We start from the raw sequence: 19,851 nt of genomic DNA on the forward strand, positions 1-19,851 counted from the left end.
CAGCAAGTGTGACTGCGCTCCGGGTGTGTGTGGCCGCCGCTTTGTTGCCTGAGGGGGGTGGCAGTGGAAGTTAAGGGAGTCGGGGGCTAGCGCTTCTGCAGACCCGCAGTCGCAGCCGTTGCAGTCACTTCGCCGGGTGGCCTTTACGTGTAGAAGTCTCGTCGACAGCAACCATGAGCGGCGGGGTATACGGGGGAGGTGAGTGCGGTCAGTCGGGAGAGCGCGCCTTTTTATCTTGTGGGGTTTGTAACCGCCGCCCCCAGCCCTCCCCTTCCCGGCGGCCCTTCCGGTCTCCCCCTGGGGACCCCGGCCTCCCCGCCCCATCCCCGCCCCGCGCTCTGCCCGCCTCCGGAGCCCACCCGGCTCGGCGAGCGCTACCGGCGCCGGGAGTCGCCGCCCCCTACAGCCCCTTCCAGCCTGGGCCCGCGGAGGAGCCGGCTTTCAGGGCTGCGCGCGGTCCCGGGGCTGGCCGGTCAGCTCCACTCGGGGGCTGGGCCAGTGAGCCGCGGCTGGAGTGACTGGCCTCAGGGTCACCTCTCTCCCAGCCGGCTCTGTCGCCGTGTGCGCGCCCGTTTAAAGTTGGGAGGTCCCAGGAGTTCGTCGGCGTGGGTGGAGGGTTTCCGCGGCGTCCCGGAGGTGGCACAACGAGCCGCGAGGAGTGGAACTGATTGGAGGAGTCGTGGCCACTCAGGACGCAGCCTCCTTCTCCATCCGCGCTCACGCAGCCTCACGCCTTTCAATAACATCTCCCTGTTTGTTGACTGTGGATGCTCCGGAGTTATTCGTGGGTGACTCTGCTCCGGCATAATTTAGGAACGTATGCAAATTAAGGTGCTTAAAGATGGGTGGGCACTGGTGTAGTGAAAGATTACCACGGGCCTGGGTTGTAATATCAGCCTCACCACTTAGTAAGCTCATTGGCCTTGGGTAAGTTACTTAACTTTTGCCAACTTCAGGCTCGTCGTTGGTAGAATGATAATTCCTACCCATTGGGGTGGTTGTGAAGATTAAATGGGGGTAGTGCTACCCTTACTACTAAAAGTATGATCCAAGGAGCAGCGAAGCAGCATCACCTGCAAGCTCTTTAGAAATGCAAAATCTGAAGGTCCACTCTAAATCTACCGAATTGGAGCCTGCGTTTTTGCATGATGCCTAGATGAAGCATTGATGTATATGATTCATGTTTTGTGTTTGATGAATTAGAGAAGAAAGAAACCCAAAGTCGTGCTTTTGTTACTGTGTTTAGTAAGGATACTGTTTTCTGAAGGGATGGAATATTAAAGGTAGGAGGTGAAAATAAGCTTTTCAAAGTTTTTAGTAGTTTTGAAGTGAAGCTTGAGTTTCTGCTCAGGTGACACGCTGGCCCTCACCCTCTCCTTCTCCATGTATGTTTCTGGTTTTGATTTCTGACATGTAAGAATCAGTAGTTTTCCATTTTTACTTTGGAGAAAGCCTAGTGGATCTTCATGATTTACTTTTTCCCCATCTGAAGATGTAATCCTGACAAAAAGCTGAGTATATGTGCTCATGGAGGCTGCTGACTCCGTTTTTTGTTTTGTTTTGTTTTTGGCCTCACCATGCAGCCTGTGGGATCTTAGTCCCCAGAACAGGGACAGAACCAAGCCCCCTGCATGGGAAGCACAGTCTTAACTACTGGACCACTAGGGAAGTCCCTGCTGATTGTTTTGACTCTCAGGTTCACTCCTCCAAGAACCTAAAGGCTGTCCACTGAGTATTTCCTTACAAGTCATTGTTTAATTGTGACTAAGATAGTAATGGATACTAATAATTCCAACAGTTAACATTTATTGAGTGCATCCTATGTACCAGGAACTGTTCTTCATGACAGAGGCTTGTCATGCATTGTATTTAATACATGCATTGTCAGTTAATCCACAACAGGCATGGGAAGTGGTTCTACTTATCCCCATATTATTAAGGAAGAAAACAAGGCATAGAAAAGATTAACCAGCCTAGAGTTATGTAACTTTCTGGCAAGTGGGCAGCAAGAACTTCTGGGATAAAGAAAAGGCATTTCAGTAAAACCTTTCCTCATTAAAAAAAATTTTAAGTCGTTTTTCAACTATATAACCACAGCATGTTCATGTATGGTTTAGATATTCAGAATAAACATCCCTTTGTTCATGTCGAGGAATATATCTTAAAGCCTGTTTCACATATAAAGTATTTAGAACTGACAAAAATAAGTGTATGATTTTATGTTTGAGCTACTACTGTATGACCAGTATTTATATTGGGTCACATTTTCCAAAAGGTTTATTGTGAAAGGCAACGAAACCTCCCACCCACATTTTGTGTGTAATTAACTTAGTAGACTGTATTTTTAACTTACTTGCTTATAAAATGAATGTTTGTAGTTTAATTTTGAAAATTGGCAGCTCTTTTATTCCAGTGGTTATTTCTGATCAGATCTAATACTCATCTTTAGCTTTAGATATAATGCGCAGTTCATCCAGATTTTCATGCTTTCCGTGATTGGTTTCTGGGCCTACTCATTGCTCCTGTGTCTGTCTTACATGGTACTCCTCTGCTTCAGCCTCCTTTCCTTGACAAAAATAAACAGGTATACTACTGGTCCATCTTCGATAAATCATTACTTTTATCACTCCACCGCACCCCTCATCTCTAATCTTAAAAATTTCTCAAAATCATCTTCCCTGTGAATTGGGGCACCCTTGTCCAAACAAAAAAGTAAAACAACCTTCTCACCTCCTCGCAAAGTCATTAGCTTCCAGTATCATGTTGGAATGTTTTTAAGACCAGGTTAGAAGATTGTCCTCATTGCTCCATGTTTTCTCAGAAAAATCACTTCACCCCTAAACTTGGAAGTCATTTACTCAGGAGTAAAACGTGTGTGTGCCCAGTCATGCCCAATTCTTTGTGACCCCATGGACTGTAACCCACCAGTTTTCTCTGTCCATGGGATTTTTCCAGTAAGAGTGCTGGAATGGGTTGCCATTTTCTTCTCTAGGGGTTCTTCCTGACCCAGGGATCAAACCCAAGTCTTCTGCATTGGCAGGCGGATTCTTTACCACTAAACCATGAAGGAAGCCTTAGTTTTTAACAGAACAATAGACTTACACAGGACGACAGAATAGACTTAACTGATAGACTTAATAGAACTACAGGAAATAGACTACCTCTCATCCTTAAAAAAAGGAAAATGAACATATGGAAAATTCCAAAAATCAAGAGTCTTCCTCAAATTAAAATTCCACTGTGCCCAGTTTACCACACTAATTCAGTTCAGTTCAGTTGCTCAGTCGTGTCCGACTGTTTGCGACCCCATGGACTGCAGCACACCAGGCTTCCCTGTCCCATCACCAACTCACTCCTGGAGCTTGCTCAAACTCATGTCCATCAAGTCAGTTATGCCATCCAGTCATCTCATCCACTGTCATCCCTTTCTCCTCCTGCCTTCGATCTTTCCCAGCATCAGGGTCTTTTCAAATGAGTCAGTTCTTTGCATCAGGTAGTCAAAGTATTGGAGTTTCAGCTTCAGCATCAGTCCTTCCAGTGAACATTCAGGACAGATTTCCTTTAGGATTGACTGGTTTGATCTTGCAGTCCAAGGGACTCTCAAGAGTCTTCTCCAACACCACAGTTTGGAAGCATCAGTTCTTCGGCGCTCAGACTTCGTTATAGTTCAGCTCTCACATCCATGGAAGTGATGTGAAAAACCATAGCCTTGACTAGACGGACCTTTGTTGGCAAAGTAATGTCTCTGCTTTTAAATGTTCTGTCTAGGTTGGTCATAACTTTCCTTCCAAGGAGTAAGCGCCTTTTAATTTCATGGCTGCAGTCACTATCTGCAATGATTTTGGAGCCCCCAGAGATAAAAGTCTGTCACTGTTTCCACTGTTTCTCCATCTATTTGCCATAAAGTGATGGGACCAGATGCCATGATCTTAGTTTTCTGAATGTTGAGTTTTAAGCCGACTTTTTCACTCTCCTCTTTCACTTTGATCAAGAGACTCTTTAGTTCCTCTTCACTTTCTGCCATAAGGGTGGTGTCATCTGCATATCTGAGGTTGCTGATATTTCTGCCTGCAATCTTGATTCCAGCTTGTGCTTCCTCCAGCCCAGCGTTTCTCATGATGTACCCTGCATGTAAGTTAAAGAAGCAGGGTGACAATATACAGCCTTGACGTACTCCTTTCCCTAAAGACAGGTATAACTGAATTGTTAGATTTTTCTTTTCACAAAAATTTTTTGGTGCTTGTTATATGCAAAATATAGCTTCTGCCTTCAAGAAGCTTGAAGTCTTATAGGTAAGTCAGCCAAATAAACACTGTATTTCATGTATTTTTAGTTGTACAACCACCCCACCCCGCATACATTTAAAGAGCTGAAGTTGGAATAATATTGATGGCATGGCAGAGTTTAATTGGCAGCATGGTTTTTTCTTGGTGGTACATGAAAAGTCTTTTATTGATGAGAAATGATATTGACTAATTCAGTGGAGTATGTTCGGTAATGACAATATATAGAAGGTACAAAGGTAGCACAGACAAGAAAGTTCTTAACTCAGTGTGGAGGAGTCAAGGGACCTTACAAGGGATGTTATGAGGATGATGAAAGAGGAATAGAGAGGGACAGCATATGCGGAGTAAATGGTGTGTTTAGGAGACAACATAATCTTCGGTAATGCAGGTGTATGAAGTGGGAGGAGAGACTGCTGCCAGATTACGCTAGGTCTTGTATGTCACTTGCCTGGAATGATTTGAATTTTATCTTGCAGATGATGAGAAAGCACTGCATGATTCTCCCCTTTGTTTTCATTGAAGAATTTATGTACCAACATGTTCAGAGTTAGTTTTGAAAGGAAAACTAGGTAAAATCCAGAAGGTAAAGATGGAAGCAGAGTACCATAGGGAATTATGGTAATTCCCAGTTGAGGTAAGAACTTGACTCAGGCAGTGGCAATGGCATTAAGGAAGAAGGGATTTGAGAAATGTTTAGCAGAAATATTTGGCAGAATTGGATGAGGGATATGAAATAAGAAGGCGTTCAGGAAAGTTGTTGCCTCTGATGACTGGGACCACTAACTGTGATAAGCACTGCTGAGATTTAGATTAGGCAAGGTGGGGGAAAGGAGACAGTACTTCAGGTATGTTGAATTTGAGGTACCCAAGGGACATCAGGTGGAAGTAATGTACAGTAAGAAGTTTGAGATACGGATTAGGTGAAGGTGAGGGCTTGAGGGGTACATTTGGGATTGGAAGCATCACTAGGTAGAAGTTGAGGCTGTAGAAGTGGAGCAGGTTACAAAGGCTGAGTTAGAGGAGGGGCTCCCTCCCTAAGGAGTCCATGGATATAACTATCTATATTTTATCTTATTTTTTTTTTACAGTCTATCTGAGAACATTCTAAGAAGATATTCATAAATGTCCCGAGCTGTGTGTATTAGTTTGCTGCCATAACAAAGAATGAGTGACTTAAACAACAAAAATTAATTTTTTCATAGTTTTTGAGGGTACCAGTCTGAGATCAGGTGTTGACAGGGTTGTCCTTTGGAGGTTTTTTTCCTTGTAGGCCTTTCTCCTTGGCTTACAGTGGCCATCCCTTGGTGTCTTCACATGGTCTTCCCTCTGTACATATATGTGTCCAGCTTTCTTCTTTGTGTGAGGATCTTCGTGTGAGGAGAGTAGTCATACTGTGTTAGAGTCTACCATAATGATCTTATTTTAACTTAGTCATCTCTTTAAATACGTTATCTCCAAACATTTAGTTACTTGGGGTTAAGACTCCAAAATCACTGCAGATGGTGAGTGCAGCCACAAAATTAAAAGATGCTTGCTTCTTGGAAGAAAAGCTATGACAAACCTAGACAGCATATTGAAAAACACAGACATGACTTGGCTGACAAAGGTCCGTATAGTCAAAGCTATGGTTTTTCCAGTAGTCATGTACAGATGTGAGAGTTGGACCTTTAATGAAGCAGACTGAACACTGAAGAGCTGATGCTTTCAAACTGTGGAGTTGAAGACTCTTGAGAGTCCCTTGGACTTCAGGGAGATCAAATCAGTCAATCCTAAAGGAAATCCGTCCTGAATGTTCACTGGAAGGACTGATGCTGAAGCTGAAACTCCAATACTTTGACCACCTGATATGAAGAGCTAACTCATTGTAAAAGACCTTGATGTTGGGAAAGGTTGAAGACAGGAGGAGAAGTGGGTGACAGAGAATGAGATGCTTGGATGACATCACCGACTCAAAGGACATGAGTTTGAGCAAATCCTGGGAGATAGTGAAGGACAGGGAAGCCTGGCATGCTGCAGCCCATGTGACTGAACAACAACAGGACTTAAGCATATGAATTTTAGGATGAAACGGTTTAGCCTCTATCATTGCACAAGGGTCTGTGACACAGAAGAGATTAAAAGCCCTGGTGCAAGGTAAGAGGTTGATCCTTGAGAGCAGGAGTAGAAAGTTTTGGTTAACCAAGCAATTAATTCATTTAGTTAGGATATTTCTTTACCCAAGAGTATTCTGGTTAATTAAAGTCTTAGAGCTTACCAGTTCCTGTTCTTTGGGATACTGCTTTACCTACTGTTTATACTTAAGTTTACATGCTGTGGTGAAAATAATTGCAGTGTACTGCTTTTAAGGGCCTTTTCTTTAAGACAAAATAATTTGGATCAGAGATTGTGTAGAGAAAAGTTGATTACTTTGGGAAATGTAACAAATGCAGAAGATTCCTTTCAAATTAGAAATAAACATAAGTGGCTCTTCATTTTATTTCAATAAAAATGAGTTACTGTGCTGTAAAGAAACCATCTCTCAACTGTGATCATTGTAGTGTAATAATCTTTAATACTTATTTTAGTTTTTGAATACTTAATATTAAAAAATATAATATTAAGTTTGTATGTGATACTTCTGTATTCACTGCTAAGATTAAATAAGTGTAGTATTTTGTCATATTTGCCTCAGTTTATGAAATAAGATATTGTTGATACAGATTCCTCCTCTCTGCTTCCTTAGAGGTAACCAGTGAGCTGAAGTTGGGATGTAATATTCCCCAATCCTATGCATATTTTTATACTTTCATTAAGTGTGTGCAAATCCATAATGAATTAAATAGTATTAAAATATGTGTGCATAGTAACTAGGTTTTTAACATAATTCTTTTGAGATTTATCCATGTTGATACATGCAGATCTGGACTATTCACTTTTAACTGCTATGTATCAATAGTAAATATTTCACTGTATGAGTAAGCTATAGTTTATTTCCCTACTGAGAGACCATTTAATCTACCTTTTCCTGTGGCAAGCAGTATGATGATAATTATACCAGTACACTTATGTGCTTATTATGTACCAGGTATTGCTCTAAGTGCTTCCATACTTCGAGCATCTTCTGAGATAGAAACTGTTACGCTCATTTTACATATGAGAAAATTGAGGCAGAGAGGTTAGTAAATCTCCTGAGGTCACATATATACCTAGTGAGCATTCCTGTACATATCTGCTTGTGATATACGTGAGAGAGTTTCTCTAGAGAAGATATAAGTGTAATTTCTATGTATGCACATTTTCATCTTTAGTAGATGTGACTAAATTCCCCAGAGTGTTTGCATCAGTTTACAACTTTTGCTGGCAAATGTGTAAGAGCTCCTCTTTTTCTACTTCTTTGACAATACTTGGTCTTACCAGACTTGACTTTGTCAATTTAATCGAGCTAAGCAATATTTATTTTTAATAATTCAGTGAAAAATTCCTTCTTTCAAAATCAATACCTAGAAAACCCAAGTGCTTTCTTTTATGAAGTGTGCTGTTTTGAGTTAGAACCTGCCTGCAGTGCAGGAGATGCAGGTTGGATCCCTGGGTGGGGAAGATCCCCTGGAGAAGGAAATGGCCACCTACTCCAGTATTCTGGCCTGGAGAATCCCATGGACAGAGGAGCCTGACGGGTTACAGTCCGTACGGTCGCAGGGAATCAAACATGACTGAAGTGATTGAGCATGCATGCATGCGTGCACATTTTAAAAGTATAATTAGAGGCTTTTCTCTGAATTTGAATATGAAAAAAAAGACAGCTTTCTCTCTCAGCATTATTATCTCTACAAATCTGTGAAATGTGTAAACTTTGGTACCTTCATTTTAATGATTTTTACCTGGCCCATGTTATACCTTAAACTCTTATTCTTCTGGTTCCTTATTTTTCTTGGGGTTTTGCTAAATTTCTTCCCAAATTCCATGAAGTATAATATTTAATGTATGAAAAAAATGGTATACCTCAGTGTACTGGATATCTCTCCTTGGCCCTTCCAGATCCACTTTCCTCCTATGTCTGCCTGCTCTGTCCCTTAAAGGTTGACCCTGGTACACTGTATCTGTGGACTCTGTTGACTTTTGGTTTGGCCCATGGTACAGAGAGGCCTGGTGGGCTACAGTCCATGGGGTCTTAAAGAGGTGGACATGACTGAGCGGCTAAGCACACACAGGGTAATGGTACTTCCTGCTTTGTGCCTCTTGTCCTGGTGTAATTATTAATAGGGGCTCCTGCCACGTTTAGAAGTAGCTCTGTTTGGATGAGAAATGATATGATCACCCTAGCCAGTGGGGAGGGTTGGCAGATGTATTAGGCTGACTCCATCCTCAATTGAAGATCGCAGCTCCTGTCAGGTACCCTCCCAATACAAGTCTCTCTCCAGGTTCTAGTAACAGTTCCTCCCTCGTGTTGCTTCAATTCTAAGTGTGGCAACAGACTTCTGTTATTACTCGTCCCAGGATATCATACTGTCCTTTCTGTTTTTCCTGTGTTATTCTTGTATCTTTGTAAGTAGACCCTTTAATGAGTAAACTCTCCTTAAATTACCTAATTTTAGCACACCATCTCTTTCCTGATTGAACCTCTACTAATATACTATATTTGGCCTGTTATATTTTAATTAAATAAGTCTTTAAGGCATATTTAAAACTAGGTTCAAAGTAGTAGTGATATGAATATAAGCACATTAAGTACTCTTTAATTTTCATATGGTACTTGTAAGTTGTTAATGTTAGTTATCTTTTCAGATGAAGTTGGAGCCCTTGTTTTTGACATTGGATCCTACACTGTGAGAGCTGGTTATGCTGGTGAGGACTGTCCCAAGGTCAGTGTAATGTTCGAGTTAACTGGATATGCAGGGGCCATTCATGCAGAGTTAAGTTCACAGAGAGTCTGACTCAAATATGGTAAAAGACATTAGTTGGTGGGAAATGACTCCTTGATAAAAGCATATAAAACTTGTTTTTGACTCTTCAGGTGGATTTCCCTACGGCTATTGGTATGGTGGTAGAAAGAGATGATGGAAGTACACTGATGGAAATCGATGGTGATAAAGGCAAACAAGGCGGTCCCACTTATTACATAGACACTAATGCCCTGCGAGTTCCAAGGGAGAACACAGAGGCCATCTCACCACTGAAAAATGGAATGGGTACGATGTTTTTTCCTATGGATTTGATTATAAATGTAGAGTATGTATAGTATATTTCAGATATAAAGCAGTGACTGCATATAAGTTGAACATCAGCTATCTTCTTGTTTTTATTCCATGAACTGATGTCCCGGGCACTGAGAATACAAAGATGCATAAAACACGTTTCTTTTCCTAAGAAACTTAACAGGTGTTGAAGCTGGATGTGTGCATATAAATATAACTGTGTTTGATAAGCAGCAGGGTTACGGAGGAGAGATGTTTAACTCTGTGGGGTTCAGAGATGGTTTTCACAAAGGAGGTAACTGTGCTGAATCTTGATCATGGAATAAGAATTAGCCTGACTGACAAGACTGGGTAAAGCAGAGCAACCAGCATGTGTGAAGAGATGGTACTGTGGGAGAAACTTACATGTTTAGAAATGTCATCAGTTAAGTATGGCTATAACAGTAGGTGCATTAGGGCCGGTTGCATGAAAGGCAGGCAGAGACCAATCATAAAAGGGCTTGTAATGCCAGGAGTATATTAAGCAGGTAACTGAAATGTTACCCCAAAGGAATTTTTAAACAGAGATGTGAAATGCTCATATATGCCAACTGGAAAGATTATTCTAACAGTAATACATAGGCGTGATTGGAGGGAGATACTAGAAACAGGAAGATCAGTTAGGGAGGTGAGTCCAAATGAGAAATGAAAGGTTTTAAATTTTAACACTGATGGCAGAGATCCTGAGGTGGCTGTCTGAGATATCCAGGACAAATGGTACTAAGAATTTAAACTTTCAAAAGTTTTAAAAAAAGTTTCCTAGATTTTTGGAGTTACTGAGTAAGGGGTACCATGCACTGGGGAAGGAGCAAGTTTTACGGTCTTAAAAAGCAAATGTAAGACCCACTATCACTCTCAGGTCCAGTTATTTACTACAGATTCACAAGATTCAGCATGTAATGGTACCCATAGCTAAGATTTATTATGCCGAAAGGATACAGAGCAGAATTGACAAAAGGAAGAAGAGGGCATGCAGTGAAGTCCAGAGGAAACCAGCGCAAGCTTCCAAGAGCTTACAGTGTAGTCATAAAGGATGTGCTTGAACCTTTCAGCAACCGGGAACTGTGTCTGTGATCTATTGTGCATGCTCAGTTATGTCCAACTCTTTGTGACCCCATGGACTGTAGCCTCCCAGGCTCCTTTGTCCATTGGATTTCCCAGGAAAGAATACTGGAATGGGTTACCATTTCCTTCTCCAGAGGCTCTTCCTGACCCAGGCATCGAACCTGAATCTCCTGCATTGGCAGATGGTTTCTTTATGACTTAGCCACCTGGGAAATCTATGGTCTACTAGGGGAGCACATTAAAGACTCAGCACCCTGCTTCACACTCACAGGATAGCTGTATTATAAAGACAGACAATAGCAAGTGTGATGATGATATAGAGAAACTGAAACCTCCATATCTCTTTCTGGGAGAGAACATAAACTAGTACAGCAGCTTTGGAAAATAGTTTGACAGTTTCTTAATAGGTTAAATATAAATTCACCTTATAATCCAAACAGTTCCACTTGTAGGTATCAGTACAAGAGAACTGAAACCTGTGTCCACACAAATACTGAAATACAAACGTTCATAGCAGCATTATCAATATTAACTGAAAAGTGGATATAGTCCAAAGGTGCATCATTGGATGAATGGCTATACACAGTGTGCTATATCCATAAAATGAAGTATTAATACTGTTTAACAATAAAAGAAACAAAGTAATTGATATAAGTCAAAATATGGATGAACCCCAAAAGCCTTATGCCAAATGGAGGAAATCAGATGCAGAATTCTACATAATGTAGAATCACTTGCTCTAATATGGAATGACCAGGAAAAGCTAATTTATACAGACAGAAAGTAAAGTAGTGGTTGCTTGGGGCTGTGGATATTATGAGAAGTGACAGTTAAAGGGCATACAGTTTCTTTTTGAGGTGATGGAAATATTCTAAAATTAGGTTGTAATAAGAGTCACACAACTGTGTAGATTTACAGAAGAAAATCTCTTCATTGTACACATAAAATTTATGTTATAGAAAATTATATCTCTATAGAACTGTTAACTGGAAGGATATTTTTTGTTGCAAATGTTTTATTTCTTATATTATCCTGATACTTGGAATAAATAACTTAGCTTTTGAATTCAGAAAAAAAGGACTCAGTACCCATGGTTTTTATTGGTGACTGGTCATGTAGGTACCTTGTGCCCAACATGTCCCAAAACCCCAGACTCCCAGTATAAACCACACTGTTTGTATAAATGGTTTAGGCACAGTGGACTACTCTTATTTGGGGAAAGTTTTATATCAATGTAGGAAACTTGTTTACCAGACAGGTTCCCAGATGCCAGCCAAGGGTCAGCCTTGCAAGCAGGCCTTTCTCAGGTTTGCTAAGTTAACTCTTTCTGCATAGCAAGTGAGTTTATTAGTTCAAAGTGTTAGAGTATAGGTGCTGGTTTAATAAGCAAGTGAGAATGATTTTAAGACATGGAATTGATTTTTTTTTTCTACCCAGAAAGAGTTTGGGATGTGAAAACAGGATTGAGGGTGAGATTCCTTATGGAAACTTACTCTGTATTTAACCGGTAAAGGTGCCTATGAAGGGGAATGAGATGAACAGTTAGAGAAGTAGGAGAAAATTCAGGAGAACACCAAGAAAAGAAAAAATTCTAGAACTAAAGAAGTCCAATGAGTCTCAGTGTTCTTAACTGTGGCATTGAGATTTATGCTAAGAAGGGGAAAGAGAAGTTGAAGCTACAGAGGAAGTGCATTGACCAAAATATCCCATTCTGGACTTTCCCTGGTCTGCCTGCCAATGCAGGGAACGCGGGTTCGATCCCTGGTCCAGGAAGATTGCACATGCTGCAGGGCAACTAAGCTCACATGATGCAGCTACTGAAGCCCATGCACCCTGCAGCCTGTGCTCTGCGATGGGAGAAACCACCACAGTGAGAAGCCTGAGCACTGCAGCTCGAGAATAGCCCCTGATCACCAAAAATAGAGAAAGCCCATGGGTAGCAGGGAAGACCTAACAAAGCAAAAAACAACAAAACAATGAGTTAAAAAAAAAACTCATCCTGATCCGCCTATAAAAATATTAATATGTTGTACAAATGATGCCATTTCTTTGTTGGTCTGTGGCAGAAAAAGTTTGTAAACTCTTGAATCAGTCAATGGTATCAGTAATTTCGAGAGGTCAGATGAGATTACAGATGCAAAGGATCCACTGGATCTGCCTGTTAGAAGATCATTAGTGACTTATATGAGCAGTTTCAGTGTAATGGTTTGATGGAAAGCAAATTGAAAACATACTCTTCTTTAAATTTTTTATAATGTCTTTTTTCATACAGATTGTAGCTGTTAAATCATGCAGTTCTGTTTCCTCTTAAAATTTGAATTGTGTTTTGGGCTTTATAGTTAGTACTTAACCGAATACTGTTTATTTGGTATTCTAGGTCTGTTAGATACCTTAATTACATCTGGGTCAGGTCTAGGGGTTATGGTACTCTTGGGGCTAGAGGAGCCATATCTAGAAGGCAAAGCTGATGTCTCTATGAAGTACTGTTTTATGATGTAGAGCTGTAAAATAAGTCAATTCTGTATATTAAAGTATTAGTGCTAAACCACTAGAAACAGTCTCTCAGAAGTTGCTGTATTCATCTTCAACTAAGTGTTGTTTTCAAGGTATTTATCTTATATTCTAGTTGAAGATTGGGATAGTTTCCAGGCTATTTTGGATCACACCTACAAAATGCATGTCAAATCAGAAGCCAGCCTGCATCCTGTTCTCATGTCGGAAGCACCGGTAAGACAAACTTTTTCGTTTTCTAGGTTGTTTTTTAACTCATTTGAAGAATGTTTCCTTTTTCTTTAAAGAGATATAGCAATTGATATTTTGAAAATGAGGGTAAGGGGGATTCTTTTTTAAATACTCTTGCAACTTTTATTATTTCAATAATAAAAATACTCAAAGAACAACAGTAAAGCACCCTAGTGGGTTCTGGTGGTTATTTATTTTTTTCCAGGAATTTAATATCTAATTTCCTTTGATTGCTCCCCATTTTGGTTCATGAATTGTCCCTTATCCCTCAAGGACAGTGTACATCTGCTTTTATACTCAATCTTAGGAGTGACTAGATTCACTCTTAAGATTTAATACTTCATGTTTATAAGAATCCTGATTACTCTATACTTTGAAAAGTCTGCAGTTTCTAGAATTCATAGCAGCAATTTTACTTTTCAAATAATAAACTTTATTAAATTTATTACAAATACATAGAGGTAAATGTTGTAAAAATATTATGAAGATTTTCCATAGTACTTTACTGTTTTACATTTTTGTTAATACAGTACTGAAATGAATTTTGAGATAAATCAGCATTTTAGTTTTTAAACAATAAGTAATTTGCATTTCTTTTTCCCTTCTCTCAAGTGGAATACCAGAGCAAAGAGAGAGAAGCTGACAGAGCTGATGTTTGAACACTACAACATTCCTGCATTCTTCCTTTGCAAAACTGCCGTTTTGACAGCGTATCCTTGAAAGAGTAATACTCAGCTTCTCTTCACGAGTAACTGGTGCTGCCAAAGGTGATGTGCTCAGTAGGAAGACAGGAGTCAGTTGCTGCTTGTCAGAAGTTGAGGGGGTTTTCCCCATTGCTTTTTAGATGTCTGTCTTTCAGTGTTTCTTACTGGAATGATGCGCATGAAGATGTGAGAGGGAGATGGGAAAGAAACTCTCAAATTCTGCTCATTAATTTAACAAAGTTTTTTAAAAACTGTGTTTTTAAGAGGGGAATATGAAGAGAAGGCCTAGATGAGTTCAAAGAGTGTCATTTCCTTCATCCTCTCGAATATCTGAGAAAAGTGGAAGTTGTCTGTAAATTCATTTAAGATTTAATCACCAAATATTTTTATGAGCATATTAAGGGAAAGACAAAGAAATATGTCCTGACCTCAAAGAATAATGTAATATTCTTGTTGAAAACTAAATAACAGATTTAAATAGTACTTCAAAATAGCGCTGGCAAAAGTCATAAAGAAGTACGTGATACATTTGAATTTTTCAAATAACATTTATAGTTCAGTGGAGGAAGATTGAAGCCTGACAAACCTTGTAAAGAAAAGAGAATTTCGAGACTTCCCTGGCAGTCAGTGGTTAAGACTCCACACTTCCAGTGCAGGGGACATGAGTTCAATCCTTGACTGGGGAACTAACATCCTGCACACCATGTAGCGTGCCCGCCCCCCGCGCCCCGCACCCCCCAAAAAAGTGAGGGAATTTAGTTGCAAGGTGAAGGGGAAGGAGTCCTATATTTAGAGTTCAAGTAACAGTGCTTATAAAGTGATCTTGAATTAGGTACTTAAAATCAGCCTCGCCTTTTAAACTTTTATCCTGTGTACCTTCCTGGATTGCTATAATATTCAAGTGAATTTTATATGTGTGAGAATCACTGTGGTAGCTGTAATCTAACATTTGTCTGTCGTGCTGTGTCTTGGAGATGACTTTAGCAGAAGTGTGGAGGTGGAAAGGGTAAGCGTTCTTCACAGTGAGTTTAGAGTTGAAGGTTTATATTCAGCTTTAGTGGGAGTTGTAAAAATAGGTTTAGGTCAGACTGTGGAAGCCTTGCATGTTGTATTTTTAAAGTGTGAACTTTAGACTTGCGAGAACCATTGCAGGTTTTGAGTAGAGGATGGAGAGCACTAGCAGACTCACTGTGTGCATTATCATTTAATTTTCATAATAACCCTGTCAGGAGTCAGAGTCAAAATAAGCAAACTGGTCCCAGTCCACAGCTTGAAAATGGCAGTTATGAATTTGAACATAAGATCTGTTTGGCTGCTTCCTTACAAGGAGTATGTAAGCGGAATTGGCATTGTTTTATTTTTTAACTTTTTATTATAGAAATTTTCTTACATAAAAGAGGATAGAACATTACATTGCACTGCCATGTGCCCATCACCCAGGTTCAGTCGTTTTTAACACAAAGCTAAGTTGTATTAGCTATATAACCATGTCCATTCCCCCCTCCTTCATGACTTTGAAATAAATCCCAGACATGTAGCATGCCTCTCTAAAAGATTTCACCATATGTCTTTTTTAAAAAGAAAGGATACAGCCACAATTTATTTAAAAACAAACAACATATTTGAATCGGTACCCAAACAATAAGGATCATACACTATATTTGTTTGATGTGTCCCTTGAGTCTCTGGTCTAGATTGTAACCACCGCCTCACCCCTTGCTTTTTTCCATCTTGTGATTATCTGGTAAAGGAAGCAGATTGTCCTGTAGAATTCCTAACATTTCTGGCTTTTGCTGACTGATGTTTTTTACTGTGTTCTTCTAGCCCAGTGGTTCTCAAACTTTTATACCTAGAGCTTTTATTTATGTGGATCATATCAGGAAGTATTTGCCATATTAGTAATTAAACTTAAAAAACTATATTTGCTTATTTTAAGTAAATTAATAATAAGCCAGTTGCATGTTAATATAAATAAAATATTTTAATGACAAATAACTGTTTTCCAAAACCAAAGGTATTAATGAGAAGAGTGGCTTCATTTTGCAATTTTTGAAATCTCTTTGACGTTGGATTTAATAGCAGAAGTTGGATTCTCATATCTAGCTTTTGCATTCAGTCTGCTGTGTATCATATATGACATAGCCTCTGGAAAACTCTGGTACATTCATGAGAGAATGACAGTGAAAAGGGCAAGTAATATTTTAGTATTATTCTACAGATTGTTTTGACTTCTCAAGCATAGCCTTGGGATCACTTTAAAAATTACTGAGGGACTTTCCTGATGGTTGAGAATCTGCCTGCCAGTGCAGGGGACACAGGTTTGATCTCCGGTCTGGAAAGATCCTACATGCCACAGAGCAGTTAAACCCTGTGTGCCACAAGTGCTGAGCCCACGCGCTGCAACTACTGAAACCTGTGTGCCCTAGAGCCCATGGTCCGCAACAAAAGAAGCCACTGCAGTGAGAAGCCTGCACACCACAGCGAGGAATAGCCCCCGCTCGCCACAACTAGAGAAAGCCTGAGCGCAGCAACAAAGACCCAGCTCAACCAAAAATAAATATATAAATAAAATTATTAAAAAAACAGGACACTGGAAAAGTGCAAGAAAAAATACTGAGGATGCCACAGAGCTTTTGCTTTTATAGGTTATAGCTATCAATATTACTGTTTAAGAATTTAAAACTAAGACTTCTTTTAACATTTTATTAGTTTTAAAAAAAAAAAAGAATAGATACATTAATGTCAACACAAGTAACAGTTTTATGAAAAAGATAACTGTTTTCCAAAACAAAAACATCAGTGAAAAGATTTTTGTTTGTTTTATCTGATTTAACTGATAGCTGGCTTCTCATCTGCCAGCCTCAGGCTCTGCCCTCCTGACACCTCAGTTTGAAAGGCAGGCTTCAGCTATCTGCTGGCCAAGCTGCATACTCATGGAAAATTCATTTAGTTACAAAGGTAGCAAAATCACAGAACTCATTGGTGCCCCTCATTTTTCAAGAATGCATTACTCTCCTTCTCTCTGCATTTTATTGGTCCCCCTGAAGTCCTGCACTTGAATAGTTCAGTTGTCAACCAAACATTTGGGTAAATTTTATACCCAGGTTTTGTGTTTTGCCTGTTGTGTGGTTCTCTTGCTTCCAGAGTTTCTACCTTAAATGTCCAGCTTTTCTTCCAGCCCTGAAGTCCTTTCTGTGTAGACTCAGGTGGTAAGACTGCAGTTCTTCACTGCTTTCTTGAGCTGTAGCCTGGGAGCTGGGAAGTACTTTCAGGCGAGGAGGCTACAGACTTTCAGTTCACACTCCTTCCAGTTGCAGTTTCATGAGAATTGGTTTTAGCTGAATTTTGACTACTTTTAAATACTTTGCAGTGTTTTGAAATGGTCACTTAAAATAATTTGTCCAGATTTTAGAATTGTCATCTACAGGAGGGCTTACCTACTTTTAGTCTGGTGTCATTGTATCACTTTGTACTAATAGAGATAAAATTAGTGTTTATGTATATAAACAATGAAGTAGAAGTAATAGCAAAGATAAATCATTAACCTACCTTTCTGGCCATTTATTCTCAGATCTCTTTTCTCTGTTCATTCCTGCCCATGCCTTGGTTTTCTGCCCTTAGCCTTTCACCTCTCTGGACATGTTCTTTCTGATTTAACTATCTAGTTCCTTGACTTCAGATACCTGTTATACACTGACCAGTTCCAAATTATATCTGTATCCCAGATCTTTCTTGTGAGCTCCAGGCCCATGTCCAGCTGCATGCTAAAACTTTTTCTATTAGTTATTTGTTTAAGCACTTTAAACTCAATATATCCAAAATTGAATTCATCTTCTCTCCCATCGAATTTATTCCTTCTCCTTTGTGTCTTATCTTATTCCCAGTTGTCTGGACCAGATATCTTTCTTATTAACCCTTCAGATTAAGTAGTAATCAAGCCCTGTGTATTATCCACCTCCCCTGACTCCAATCCAAACCCACAAATCCACTATTTCTCTCTGCACTGCCATTGTATTAGGTGTAGCCCTTCCTCTTGCCCGTTCTTCACACTGCAGCTCTAATCATCTTTGTTAAATGCCAACCTGCTGATTTAAGCCATAATCATTTCCCACAGTCTTGCTTTTCTTATTCTTTCAGGCTCTGCTGAACTGCTCTGCATTTCCCTGACCTCTTCCTATGCTCTCTTGCCTCCTGTCCTTCCCACATGTTTCGACTCTTTCCCATGCCCCCCTCCTCAGCTTTCACTTGGGTTTCCTAGGGACAGGTTATACTCCTTTATACTCTCCCAGGGCATCCTGAACTGTTGTTTGTATAGCTTTACTGAAGGTGAAGAAGGTCTCCTCTTCACTAAACAGGATGTCCTTCAGGGCAGAGACCCCTTTGTGTCTTCCATGCCTAAGGAATGCTAGTAAGAGACTGACCTCCCTGCTTCCCTTCTTTATTGAGCACCAGACTCATCACTTGGCACACAATAGATGCTCAGTAAATATTGGATGACCCAGTGAATGGCTGTACTTCTAAATGTCGGTTTGTGATGTTCATGTCATGTAGGCCTTCTGCAGCACAGAACTGTGGAAAATGGCATAAATTCTGTCTGCTGATATTCACTGGCTGTTGAATCTACCTGGAATAGCTCTTCATATTGAGCTGGGAGAGATGATAACTGCCACTCAGCTGCCAAACTGCTGAAATGGTTCTTTAATCCTGTGTGAGAATGGTTTTAGTTTTTAGCTCAGATGGCACAGCCTCCCACTGTTCTTACCAAGTTTCTGTAGATTTTGTTAAATGCTTCTCAATTTGTTGGAAGCCCTTTTGATCTGTGCCAGAGACTTTGAATAATTGTGCTAATTTTGACCAGCTTAACAGATGTCTCTCTCTGGGATAAAGGTTTCTCTGACTTTCTCATACCACCATTCTGAAAGTCCTGTCTGTTGTCTTTTTTTTTTAAACCTGAGTTATTATTTGATACCAACTTTCATCCCTGTATTTACTTTAACACATTTTAAAGCCATGATGCACGTTTTAAAAATACCTTAATAAAAACCTTCCCTTTACAAATAAACATTATTTTAGGAACCTTGATACTTTCTTTTCCTTAATGCTTTAAACTAGATTTGCTAATGGTCGTTCTACCGGGCTTATTTTGGACAGTGGAGCCACTCACACCACTGCAATTCCTGTTCACGATGGCTATGTTCTTCAGCAAGGTAAGTTTCTAACCAAGGTGCAGTGAGGACACGGATCATGAAATAAAGCAATGACTTTGGGCTATCAAAGTCATTTCCAAGTGATGCCTTTTTTTAGAGTTTTTTTAAAAAAAATCTGTAATAGTGTATATTATAGTGTATATTTATAGTGTATATTTAAAATTTATGCATGGCTTCATTCATACTTGGAGGATAGTTCTGTTAATTCTACTTGAAAGAAATTAATCATATGTAAAAACACGGGAAATTCATCCCAAGGAGCTTGGATGGAATGCCTTCTTACTGAGTCTTGTGTAATCTGTTTCATAGGCATTGTGAAGTCCCCTCTTGCTGGAGACTTTATCACTATGCAGTGCAGGGAACTCTTCCAAGAAATGAATATAGAACTGATTCCTCCATATATGATTGCATCAAAAGTAAGTGATGATTGAATTTTATTTCTGGGGCTTACCTTCACCTCCGCACCCCCATGTTGTGAACTCTTAACCTAGCACTTGTTCTTGGCACTTAGGAAGCTGTTCGTGAAGGATCTCCAGCAAACTGGAAAAGGAAAGAGAAGCTGCCCCAGGTTACAAGGTCTTGGCACAATTACATGTGTAACGTAAGTAATCCTGTTCTCTTCACAAAAGCATTATAG

General features: G+C 39.9%; 1 protein-coding gene across 2 annotated transcripts in view; it reads left to right on the forward strand.

Annotated features, from left to right (window-relative positions):
- Positions 1-19,851, forward strand: part of ACTL6A (actin like 6A) — a 27,890-nt gene continuing 8,039 nt past the window's right edge. Inside the window, exons 1-8 of one of the 2 annotated variants that reach the window (XM_061166630.1) lie at positions 1-198; positions 9,048-9,124; positions 9,277-9,451; positions 13,188-13,288; positions 13,916-14,013; positions 19,120-19,214; positions 19,524-19,630; positions 19,726-19,815. In XM_061166630.1, coding sequence (XP_061022613.1) covers positions 174-198; positions 9,048-9,124; positions 9,277-9,451; positions 13,188-13,288; positions 13,916-14,013; positions 19,120-19,214; positions 19,524-19,630; positions 19,726-19,815 — 768 coding nt within the window. In that variant the 5' untranslated portion in view covers positions 1-173. Of the gene's footprint in view, positions 199-692; positions 832-9,047; positions 9,125-9,276; positions 9,452-13,187; positions 13,289-13,915; positions 14,014-19,119; positions 19,215-19,523; positions 19,631-19,725; positions 19,816-19,851 lie in introns of those variants that run through there. The other variant, XM_061166631.1, reaches the window with a different exon arrangement.

Source organism: Dama dama, chromosome 19 (genome assembly GCF_033118175.1).
Source record: "Dama dama isolate Ldn47 chromosome 19, ASM3311817v1, whole genome shotgun sequence".
NCBI lineage: Eukaryota > Metazoa > Chordata > Mammalia > Artiodactyla > Cervidae > Dama > Dama dama.